The sequence below is a fragment of the Triturus cristatus genome, chromosome 2_1 (assembly GCF_964204655.1).
Source record: "Triturus cristatus chromosome 2_1, aTriCri1.1, whole genome shotgun sequence".
Classification (NCBI taxonomy): Eukaryota; Metazoa; Chordata; class Amphibia; order Caudata; family Salamandridae; genus Triturus; species Triturus cristatus.
This window is the reverse complement of record NC_140581.1, coordinates 891,447,873-891,460,887: the sequence shown is the minus strand read 5'-3', so window position 1 is coordinate 891,460,887 and position 13,015 is coordinate 891,447,873. Positions and strand designations below refer to the sequence as shown.

General features: G+C 42.2%; 1 protein-coding gene across 1 annotated transcript in view; it reads left to right on the top strand.

The window, feature by feature from the left end:
* C2_1H9orf40 (chromosome 2_1 C9orf40 homolog) overlaps window positions 1–11,434 on the top strand; it is a 58,660-nt gene extending 47,226 nt beyond the window's left edge. Inside the window, exon 2 of the mRNA XM_085633066.1 lies at window positions 10,477–11,434. Coding sequence (XP_085489192.1) covers window positions 10,477–10,635 — 159 coding nt within the window. The 3' untranslated portion in view covers window positions 10,636–11,434. The remainder of the gene's footprint in view (window positions 1–10,476) is intronic.
* Window positions 11,435–13,015: the final 1,581 nt, after the last annotated feature.

Here is a 13,015-nt window from a genome sequence, read left to right as displayed (position 1 = left end):
CAGAAGAAGTTTAAAAGTGTATCTGAATTAATAGTTTTGTGAGTCAAATCAGAACAAACATGGATATACTTGAATTCTCCATCAGGAAAATAGTACAGTTAGCTTATAATCAGTTTCATCAATTAAATTCTTGCAATGACAGTCCCTGAGGAGAGAAAGGGTAGAGAGCAGGTGCAGAGCATTTACCCTACAGTTACATTTACCTAGTATGGTATGAGGACCCCAACATCGGAGTCAGGGATTCAGGACAGGTAAGGTGACCTCATCTAGTGTAACGTCGGTGCTACACCCCTCTCTGGTGCTACTCTCTCCGGCTCGGGCTCATCCGGACCCCTTCCTAGATGTGCCTCCTCGGTTGTTCCGCGAATTTCCCTAGTGTTGGATTCTTCAGTCAGATATCAGTAAAACCGGGCAGCATCTCAGCATAGCCTCAGCATCAAGTGTGTCTAACTATCTAGAACTTACCTCTGTTATACCAATTCAAATGTATGATCCACCCCCAAATGTTTCAATTCCATGTTCACCTACAATTTTTATTGGGCCAAGCAGTGGGGTGAGGACATCACACCATACTAAATGCAATATTTTTCTTTAGCCTATTGTCTAGTTCTCCACCCCTTAATTTTAATACCCACAAACTTTATTCCCACAAGCATTTATATATGTGGATCGATAAGTCTATTTTACAATGTTGCATCCTCTTCCTCTCGTGGGGCCAAGAGTTGGGTTTCCCATGTCCTTGCCGATCTTAGGGTTTGACAGTCATTCAATTTACTTCACTTGTTCAGAACAAGCAGACGTTGCACATGCGTAGAAGCCACAAGGAAACAGGGACGCGGTCACCCTCCAAGGCCCAAATATGAAATATTAATTAAGTCAAAGAAGAACATATTAGAATACAAACTTAAATGAATTCACTGTATACCACTTACTTCTACTCTAACCCCATTTACTTAATAAATCCTTTGCATTGATAGCTTCGTAGAACTCGTATAGGTTAGTTTCAGCACAGCATGTGCGTTAGTACGTTACTTTAAAGCGGCCATATTAAAAGCTATTGCGCAGCTGCAAAGATTTCCCCCTCAAGCGACAGAAAACGCATACTACGTAGATGTAGTAGACGCATGCGCAGAAAAGTTCCTGCGTTTTTGGCAGCCTTTTTAGGACACTCTGGTTATTCATTAGTAAGGCACATAGGAAAGCGTCCCCTGTATACAATATGTAGAATGTGGTGCACTGATAGTACTCACAGACAGGTTGATTATAATATTACAGGTTATTTGAGAGGATTGCATACGAGCAAGTTTCTTTTTTATGCGAAACGTTGCTCCATCAGTAGTGCCACCTCTCCATGTAGTGCGACCTCTCCATGTAGTGCTTCCAACTCTTTAAGTCCAGTAGGTTTCATATGTAAAACCCTCGGTAGCTATGGTAGTGAGCAGCATGGCTTACACAAAGAAACAAATGTAAAGGATTTAAACAGCACCCAAACATTTGAAGAAGAAATTGACACAACTCTCAACAATTCTGACACCGTTATATAAATAGACGGTATTTTTTATAAGAATTTCGAATAAAAAAAATCCACTGAAGGGTCCTCAAGATATTGATTTTAAAAGCAATAATAAATAAAAGCAATTTCACTGATTGATCCGCGAACAAGCCTTGGGAAAGTCAATGAAACGGACCCTTAGAATCTTTTTCTAGGAAAACGTATGTAAGTGTCAATGCAATCAGTTTAAAGTACTTGGGGTGACCAACTCCGCCAGGGAGCTAGTCAAGGGGACCAATAAGGTCCTCTAACAGTTAAACATCCCACAAGTTGTAGTCCTTCAGTAGTTCCAGGAATGAAGCCCAGAGGGAAAAAATAGGCAACTACCACACAATGGCAATGACCCAAGAAACAGGCCCCAGTCGAGCTGTGCCACCATCTCGTATGGATAAATTAACACCCGACTCAAGTTGTTCTTTCCTCACCGAGTCTGGACATTTGGCCAGCACACGAGCCGACGTCAAAAGGCAAATAGCCAGGGGCAGACCTACCCGTGCCCCTGGACCAAATGGCATTCCACCAATGCTATATAATCAGACGCGGAATTTTGGGGCGTAGCACGAACACCGATTATTCAGAAATATAAAGAACACCCTGACTCTCCCGGAATCCTGGCATGGATCAGTAATAAGCCCAATCTTCAAACATGGCAATAGGAAAGTTCCAAATAGTTATCGGCTTATTGCCCTCATAGATGTGGAGGCTAAGTATTTTGCAGGAACCATACTGGAGGAGCTAACCTCATGGGCATCTGAAAACTCTGTAATCCCGATAAATCAAACTGGCTTTTGCCGGGGTCAAGGGACCACAACTAACATCATGGCACTAACCATGCTGATGGATGCAGCAATAGGGACTAAATCTCCCCTATTCCTCTCCTTTATTGATTACACTGCCGCATTCGACCACGTGGATCGTAATAAACTCTGGCTGAAATTGGACAACTGGGGAATACCCAAACATCTTTTAGATGTGTTGATATTACTCCACTCAAACACCCGGATCAAGGTTAAATTATGAGCAGGAACATACCTCTCCAACCCTATTCCGACAACAAAAGGGTTAAAACAGGGTTGCGTGCTAGCACCGTTTTTATTTACCCTTTTTCTCGCTGATTTGCCATTGGAACTCGACGAGTGCCTCCGTCATGCACTGAAATTAGGGAAAATGTCACTGTCCAATCTGCTATACGCGGACGACTTGGTGCTGATAAGCCAGACACCGATTGGCCTCCAACACCTTCTAAATATAGCCCAATCCTTCTCAGAAAGAAATACCTTACAAATAAATTTCAACAAATCCAAGGTTATGGCAGTGAACTACAGGGAAAAAAAAGGAAAATCAGCTGGCACGTAAATGGTCCAGGGCTGGACATGGTAGCACCTACAAATACTTGTGAGTAATCTTGGACTACAAGAACTCGTTCAAACCCCAATTGGAGTCCTTGAGAGGAAAGGGAACCATAACCCACCTGGCGATTAAAATCTTTAAAAGCTAACCTCCCTGACCTAACTCTCAACCCTCTGCTTCAGGTTTTGCGTGCAAAGTTACAGCCGACTCTCTCGTATATGGGAGCGAACCACTTTAAGGGAAGGACGCTGCTTTACTGGACACAGTGATAGCTAACTCCTACAGGGCTATCTTTAACCTGCCAAGATACGTCTTCCCCAGCACAAATCCGGTTAGAATTTGGTCTTTTGAAACAAACACTAGAAAGGCGGAGCGTGTATGTTTCCAGCTGGCATACGATTTGCAGCGCTGAGGTAAGCTCTTTAAACTCTAACCTATGGTAAGAGCTGCTCCGACACTACAAATCCTCAGCCAGAGATTATCTATTTGATTCCCTTCAAGTCCTGGGACAGTCAGACCTTTGGGGCACTCGAACAGATCTCTTGTCTTTCAAAAAAGTAGCAAAAAAATCAGCACAAATTATCTCTTCAATTGAGGACAAGGAGGCATTAGCAAAAAGAGCGCATGGTTGGATCACGCTCAGCGACTACGGAAGAATGCAACCTCGAATATCTTAACATTGGAATGAATTTAAAGATGAAAGAAAAGTTTTTAAAATTACGCCTTGGTTTAATCCCGGCTACCCCGGACTTACCACCCTGGGTGAGGAAAAACTGCCTGCAGCAGTGCCGCCTGTGCAAAGCTGACAAGGAAGACCTCATCCATGTTATGTGTATCTGTCCTAAATTAAAGGATTTGAGGTACAATTTATTACGTCCTTCCTTCAAATTATATGGCGTTTGGACATGCAGGCTGTCAAACTGTGCTTTAACCCCACTAAAACAAAATTAAACTGTCTGGTCGTTAAGTTTTTTGAACTAGCAGAAAAAAGACACCAGAGCACGCTGGGGGCGGTCCAACAAAAGCCAGATGTCTGTTGACCGTCGAAACAACATTTTATTGACAATTATTAACTGATACTAAGTAAATTTGTAAAACTGAGGAAATCACACAATGAATTTTTAGCAACGTTTTATTGTTTTGTAAAGATTTTAATTAATCATGTACAAATAAATAAATTACCAATTACCAGTAGTTCCAGGCTCTTTATCTGCATTTCAATGGATTCCTATGGAGTGGTCCTGATATCAGGGATGAAAGATGCTGAAGATGCTCAAAGTATGCTGTGTATGCAATGCGATCGATGGAAGTCTTCCAGCAGGGATTCCTCCATTCACGCAAAGGGTGAGGGGGTCCTTGCTGCAGGGTCAACGTCCCAAGAAATCCTCTCCAGTCTGGCCGAATTCTAGTTGCCATTGGACTACCATTACCAATTGCCTGTTGTCCCAGTCTCAGACCAAGCCTCCTTGTGCCGATAACTTACCTTCTGAGGGTCTCAGCAACTCTCCAGCAGCCCTCTTGAGCTCCGCAAACTCTGGAGCAATTCTGTGCGTCATGTCATGGTCCTCGGTGCTGCATGGCAGAGGTGGTAGCTGTTTGGAGACTTTGGGCTACAAACGTGCCCCAGCAGTCTTCTTCAGCTGTTGTGTCCCTGTGCTGCAAACGGGCCAGTCAACTGACCCTGAAAGTTCTCTTGGCTTGACTGGCCTCTGGAGACCACTTCTGCCCAAGCAGTACAGGGCAGGCGCAGTCGCTCTCTACGTTAGCCACCAAGTGAAGTACTCCTCAGTGCAACCTCTTTGATACCTCCTTCTGTACTTCTTCCAAGTCAAACAAAATCTGAGGTCTGGGTGCCCTCTTTCTCATCAGAGTGCCCTCTGGGCAGGATGCAGTTGGTAGCCAATGGGCTACCATGTTCCCTCCCACCTGATGACCACTTCCTGTGGTGTGGCATCTGGTTATCCCATGATGTGCCATTCTGCTCACTCAAGATGGCGAGACCAGCCTGTCGGTGTTCAGACCTCCCTAATCTGCCCAATGTGTGGCTACCTGAGGGCTGTGCACCCCTGGGGAAACCAGTTTGGCAACCGGTTTCTCCCCTCTGCTTCCCGTGCCAACCGGTCTTCCTCAATTATAGCTCAGCCCTCCCCCTAATGTTACACATCAACCCTTCAAAGGCGGCTTTACCTTCTAAGCCTACCTTTTGGGACTAATAGCCAAGTTCCTTTCTGCAGGAGGAAGGTGACCACTTCCTTGCCTGTAATCCCTCAGTGTTCTCTCTCCTGGGAGTTGTTAGCATATTTCTCCAGAAGGGAAGAAGGCTGTGTCGTGGAGCAGGCTCCATTTGTGCCCTGGAAGGCACAGGCGTTTTAAAGGCAACAAAGTGGCAGCTTTGCTAAACCTGCACACTGCAACAAGTTACATTAATTCCGACTTAAGACACAAGTTGGGCTTAATGTAACGAGTTGCTTGATACTTGGAGTGCCCACTTTGTACCATTCCGGAGTTAGAACAGTTGAAAGGGCCGCGTGTAACTCTGGAAAAAAATTGGTCGCCCAATTGGCGAGTGCTAAGTAAAACAGTAGTTTTGTGGGTTTTACTGTCAGGACATAAACATTACATGTCCTGCTTGTGCCATATGATGCACCCTGCCTTTAGGACTTGGTAGGCCTCTCATAGGGGTGACTTACACACATGTACAGGGAAAGTGGTTGCTTTTCCATTGCTTTTAATGGCCAAGTTTGGCCAACAGTGAATGTCTGCCCTCCCAGTCTCCAACTGGAGGAGGACCTGTTTTACTTGGGGGGGATTACCAGTATGGCACAGCCAGTACTGCATGCCCTGTGGTACACCTTTAACTTACATGCCCTGGGATCCAGGGCACCATTTACTAGGGACTACCAATTTCCAATAGGGCACACTCAATTCGGCATACACTATAGGGTCCGGCACTGGCACTAAGATCTGGTTAGCAGGCCTCCGTGCATTTGAAAAGCCAGCAGCATCAGTCAAACATACGGTTTTCTATACAAAAGAGGCATTTTCTTATAGTTGATAAGTTTGAGCTAGCCTCATTGCTATCATTTCGAGTAATCCCACAAATCATTGTCCTGCCTTTCGTCATTCAGCAAACATAAGTGCAGTGATTTAAGGAAACATTGCTCTTTGGGTGAAGTGTCCTGTGTGGAGGTTTATAAGTCCTCATAGAACGAAAACCAGCATTTGCAATGCAATAGATCTCACATTACTGAAAGTTTAGGCTATTGGTGCTGCGTTATCTGTAACGCCAATAGGTCAATCTTTCAGTAATGCGAGACCTATTGCATTGCAAATGCTTGTTTAAACGTGATCTTACCGCCAGGATCCCATGACGTTCTTCAACATCAGGCCAGTGGCCTGTAGAAATGGGCCTAAATGTCCACCCCCCAAAGACCCCAACTTCCCCCCGATAACTACACGGACGGATGCTTCACTTGCCCTGGGAGGATGGGTGGAGAGGTCCTGAAATTATTTTATTGTAATGGACTGTTTCATTTATTTCACTTTTTTGTGTCAACAGCCCGTGCTGTTAAAACGGTTTCGCCCTTCAAAAGTTTCATGCCAGCAGCAATGACTGGAGGCGGGGAGGGTGTGCGAGCGAAGAGTCAAGAGATGGCCAGAACTGGGCAACCAAAAATAATCATTTGGTGATGTGCACTGGGAGGGAACCAACCCCTGAAAGGCGGTACAGATGCACAAAATTAACCAAACGGAGAAAAGGAATTGCAGGCCAACTAACCAACCAAAAGCGTGTCCAAAGTCCCTGATAGCCCATATACCAACTACAGCATGCCTCGCAGAGCAGCACATACACTGCCCAGGCTCGACCTAATAAGGTCTCTTAGATGTCCTCATGGTGTCACCAGTCGAACCACATGGTCCTTTATCTCTGGGATAGCCTGCGGTGCTTTCCACTTGCATAACTAGTAAACGAGCATCCTAACCGCTTCTTTCCCTTCGCTTGTAATGCCTCTCTTTGAGCCGAACAATGCTTTTTTTCTGCTGCAGTAGAATATACAGTGTTGAGCGAAACTCTCCTCCTACAGTCAGCATTGAAAACAGAGGAAGGGTGGACCCCTTATTCAGCAGTCAAGAAGGTGATGCTGTGTAGCCTAAGCCATCCTGGTGAAAATACTTGGTGTAGCCTAGGTAGAGTCCCACTTTAACAGGCTCCTCCATGTCCCATTCAGTCTGGACTGAGGAGACAAATTGCTCATTGTCTTCCCTATAAAGGTGAACATGAGTCCACAACCTGCTTCTGGTCTGGTAACCTTTATTTAGATGCCTCCAGCATTGCACAAGGCGGCTATGGGAAGGTCTAGCTGACCAGGGGAATTACCAGAGAGACTCCTGGTTACAATCTCAATTCATAACATCTGGCAAAGCAGAAGGCCACACAGTAGTCTATGTGGGCTGGAGGAGCTGCCACGAACCACCAATCACAGAAAGGTCTGAAGTTAAACAGCACGCCAAGTATCTACCAAGTTGTGGTTGGAGGTTAAATCTTGTACTAAAGCCATATCTGTTATATTAAACTTATCCAGGAGTCCAGTTCTATCCAGCATCGGGTCTGACTAAATTTCACTCTTCCCTAATCTAAAATGGATTAGAAGTTTAGACAATTGTTGGAAATATTTTTCTTTACCTTATTCAAGGACGTGCGCAACCCAGCATCAGTGTGGGGTTGGCAGTCCGTTTCACAAAGGCTAATCTGCCCTATGGATCTGTCCAAGAACAGTGAATGGTGTGCAGGAGGTTTTTGTGCATCACTGCGCAATATCGTATCTTTAAGAAAACCTTGAGCTTGTCAGTGAGTTAGCAGGGATAGTGTGTGAACGGCACCCATTTATCACTCAGCCAACACAGTCTCTTTTTAGTTCGCCTTCTTTGGTTCGGAGAAGCATTTTCTGCAATAACACTCTACTTCATCATCCATCTCTAGCTAACTTAGAATTAGTAAATATGTCTGCTAGTGTTCACTTAACAGCAATATTCGAAGACAAACATTCCTCCTTCTCTCTCTTTGCCCTGAGTGATTAAACATTCCATTTGGAGTTTTTACTTTTCCCTCCTTACGAGCTCTTACTCCAGAAGGGCATCTAAATCTCATTATTTTCCATGCTATCATACCACCTGTTCACAAAGTGTCCTTCAAATCTCTCAGGTGGGAGACTACATTGCTTTGGGCTCTCGCTTCATTTTACAGAGTCCATAAATGCATGACTTCACGTCACAAAAACCTTTTTAGTTCTCTCTGATGAGACCTTCCCCCATCTCCGCTTATTTGCACTTGAGGTAAATCGCCACCAAGAACATCTTAGCAAACAACCTCTGTTTCTTGTCCCTATGAGAAGGCAAGTTCTTTCGAGAGTATGTGCTCTGTAAGACTTAGCTTCCACTTGGAGCCCCTTGACGTCCTCCTTTAATGAACTCTGAGGTGAATTGGGGCTTCTATTGGTGGTATACATGGTATATGCATAAAAACGGAGTACGCTTTTTCAACGTTTCTAGGTCTACCTTTTATGTTAAGACTAACAGCATGTTTTGCATGCCTCTGTTTGCATTTGTGGTGTTCATTTATCTTGTAAAATGTATCATTTCATGGATGGCTAGGTAAAAAAAAAAAACACACAAAAAAACGTTGACATAGGCAGGGTCTTCACCTCCAAACGATGTTGTATGGAGGCAGCTTAGGAATCCATCTAGTGACAGTCAATTACCGAAGTCCATTCATGGAGTTTTTGGAGAGTTGTTCAGCTGGCTTAGTTCACTGAAAATCGTTGCTTTGTCGATCATTCGTAGACTCATGAAATCTGAAGAATAATCCTACTTAAACTGAGTTTTTCGTCTCATCCAAAAAGAATTTCTGGTCAGTAGTTCATTCCTAAAGTAACTTAGCACCCTCCGTCAGGAAAAAAAACCTCTACTCTAAATCCATTTCTATTGGTTCATATTTAGTATGATATAACACAGACCAGGTCTCAGTGGATAAGTGTGTGCAGGAATAAGATCATTTATTATTCCAGGGCTGAGTCTGAACTTTAGCGGTCTACACAGTGCAATTGTGCTGGAATGTTAAATACTTGTAGAACCGAGATCCTTACTATGAAACGGCTATTGCTACACCGCTATTCACATGTACATGCATAATGAGCAGCTGCAGATTGCACTGAAGCCAGAAGATAATTAAACTCAAGACGATGACGAGACATAGGAGAAAGAGTGTGCTTACTCGCCACCGTGATTATTTATTTTAAAAAAACACAGGCAAATTATGGCCTTTTAAGCAGCGAATTGCTCAGCTGTCATATATCTCAAAATAAGAACTTTAAATTGTGAGCGATTTTGTACTGGATCTGAAATTCCGTTCAGGGACATACACACATATATAAGAAGAAAAAAACAAAAACACAAAGCTGTCTAAATAGCTGAATGCAAATTGGATATCGCCTAATGTCCTCGGGTACACAGATGCTGTGAACGGTGCCTAGCAAAAGGTCAGCACTGCCTTCACTGTGTAGAAAAAAACGCATGCAGAGACCGAGAAGCTTTTTACAGAAAGGGACGACCCTTAATATAGGTAGAGAGAAGCCTGTGCAAAATGTGATCAGCATCATTCCAGCCCTGCACATGGAACTAGCTGAGTCATGTGGCAGTGTTCTGTTAACACTGTAAGCAACATCTTGTGAAAAAGTGAGGCCAAGCAAGCCCCAACCACCAAGGCAGTCGTGTTGTACCTAACCTCTTCCTGTTGGAGGCCTAGCAGGTAGAGGTTAGACCACCTATGCCTGCACCTCAGACCCTGACTGGTGCCAACCATTGCTCCACTTTGAATATAGCTCAGCTTTGTGGAAAGATGGCGGGGCAGGAGAGTGCCATGCGTGGCTTTGAGCTGCCAGAACAGACATAGCTGGGAGACAGCACAGAGCAGGAAAAATTCACAGTTCCCTAGGGTAAATTGCAGAGGGAGACCGGAACCAAGTTTCCTGCTTTGTTGCAGTGCTCTTTTTGCCAGACAAACACAAGAAAAGAGAGCTATCACAGTCTTGACAGGGAGCTAAAATAAACCAGAAAGCTATCCAATAATAAGCAAGGGCAGACCCAAAGCTCTCTCTAGGTCACAGTAGGGGTAAAATACTGACAGCTACAAAAACGTGTCTACCTATTTACTGGTGAATTCACCTACCTATATACTGGTTTAATTAGATAGATGTAAATGCTGGGGTTCAAATATTTCTTGCTTAGGAGCTTCCTTGCAAAGAAATGTAGTCACTGTAGTAGATACCCGTCAAATTAATTAATATTCTAGAATGAGTGCATTCTCTGGAATAGCTCTTAAACTCTTAGTTTAATAATTTTGAAGTAATCACAGCTGTTTTCAATCCTAATATTTCGATAAGTAATCAGTTTGACTCACTTGAAAATTGTATTATGGTCTATTTATTGTCTTGATATAAAGATTAACATGCTTATGTGAATAGAGCTTTTATTTTCTAAAAAGTGATCTTTATTTTTAATCTACTTTTTTTTTGCAGGATGGAGAAGAATGCTGGCAGTATAATTCATTCCATTACTGGAGAGTTCCGTTGCCCAATATCGATCTCTCTGAAATTGTTCATTTGGATGAGGAAAATATAACGGAATTTACACCTGCCAGTCGCACTGAAGGAGCAGAAGTTGAAATGGAGAGTTAACGTTTTTGTCTGTCAATGGGACTACCAGAAATATGTTGAATTTGAAAGAAATCTTGTTTTGAAAATAACGAGTATATTTTGATGTGTGAGAGTAGAGATCATTCTTTTGCACGTCTTCGGAATCTGTCTTCATCTAAAGTTATGTAGCAGAAATCTACACTCATCCCTCTTATAGAAAATGTATATGCATTTGCAGAAACACAATCTAACTTATCTGTAAAATGGTCTGTTGATGAGCAATAGCAATTAATAGACGAGGCGTTTTAGCCTTGCTGCTGCACTCGAGAACTTTCTGTATTGTTGCTGTTTTCCCTGTACAGAATTGTGTAATGTTTGAGTACATTGTGGTTTTTTTTCTTTTCTGGGAACAAACGTGATATACATACATTTTTTTGAATTCCAACTTTGTTGTGATATTTTTCTATCACTGTTATTAATTTAAGCCTAAGAAAAATGTTCCTGTTAGTCAAGAATTCTCATCTTTGTTTAAACCTCGCTTAACATGTCAGTTCTTTAAGGATTCCAATGGATTTGATATGAAATTGACTAAAACTACTTAGCTTCCAGTCATTCCAATTCTGGGAGTATGAAAAGTGTCTGGAGTGAAACACAACCAAACATTTGTTGTATTATTTCCAATGTATAATTCAAGTCAACATAGAAGCTTGAGAGCAACTGTTGATAGCATTACTGATCGCTTTGTGGGGTATACATATTGCGTGGAGTACTTTATACCAAAATACAGGGTTTTGTTAACTGTTAGATATGATCTGCATCAATAAAACAGCTACTTTTTGTATGCAGTTTCAAACTTCATTGTTAATCATGCTTATACAAGTTGCCATCATTATATCCAATGTCTTGCTAAAAAACATGTTTTGAGAAAATGGTCTGCATGTGTCCGTGTACTACCAAAAGATCTGTGCTGGTGTATGTTATATAAAGCCTTTTTGTTCTTAATAACTTTGCACACCCTTCAAGGGAAAGCTTGCCTTTGGTGCATAGATGGAAATATTTTTTCCTTGGGGTATTCCTTGCTAGTAAATATTGCTTTGAAACTATTCCCAGAATGTTCAAGATCTGGGATTCCCCTTATGTGTTCTCTAACTCCAGTTCTCCTCACATCCAAGGCTAGATTTCTCTTGAGACTTATGGAAAACTATTGTTTTCAGAAATGTTATGTTTCTGCCCAAGTGGGATATACATAGTAATTTGCCATCCCAACCAAACTGCACTGACCTACTGTATCGAAATTGAGATTGAAGGGTTGATTGTATTGCTGACGGGACGAATAGAGTGGGTGTTTGCCTCTCAACACATGGAAACTACACATGGTGGCCATGTTTGACCTAATCAAGTGTGATACTTAACAGACTGGAGAGGAGTGCACTTTTATGTAACAATTGGCATTATTGTTTTACTTTGATACACACAGCACCGTCCTATGTGCATTGACTTTCTGCTTTTTAGGATCTTCATTGATAGACTTGAACGGTGGAATAATTTCCCTGCTGCGCATGTTGACCCCACCTTTTCTTTAAACTCTTTCGAAAGTGGGTGTACAACTTTAGAATGTCCATTGAAGTGCCTGGCGTAAATGTGGCACCAGTCAGTAGAAAGCAGCCTCCTTGTCAAGAATTTACAACAGTCAATACACCTTTCACACTAGCGGGTTTAAAATGAACAGCATAGATATAATCAAAACAATTGAGAGAAAAATTATGACATAAACATTTATTCACAAATTCATTAAAAATTCGATACACAGTTAAAACCACAAATTCTGTGGATGGGAATTCAGTATTGTTATAAAGCTAATTAAGGAGCAATTACAATATCATACCTCAGTAGAAAATACCCACAATAACAATTTATCAACACCATAAGACATACAATTAGGGACAGTCTAAAAAGGACAATAAGTCCTATTCACAGAGAGAAATCACCAAATCAATGATATATCAATTGTGACCGCAGTTAATATTGCTTTAAGTAATGTGTGTCACAAAAACTGTAATCCAAGATTTTATGTGGTTTCCTCTTTGAGAGCATCGACGCGTTTCGGTGGGCACTGATTCCTTGCCAACACCTTCATCAGGAAATTTAAAATTGTTCGTTTTTTACATGATTGTTATTGGGACTCTATTTTAAATTTCCTGATGAAGGTGTTGGCAAGGAATCAGTGCCCACCGAAACGCGTCGATGCTCTCAAAGAGGAAACCACATAAAATCTTGGATTACAGTTTTTGTGACACACATTACTTAAAGCAATATTAACTGCGGTCACAATTGATATATCATTGATTTGGTGATTTCTCTCTGTGAATAGGACTTATTGTCCTTTTTAGACTGTCCCTAATTGTATGTCTTATGGTGTTGA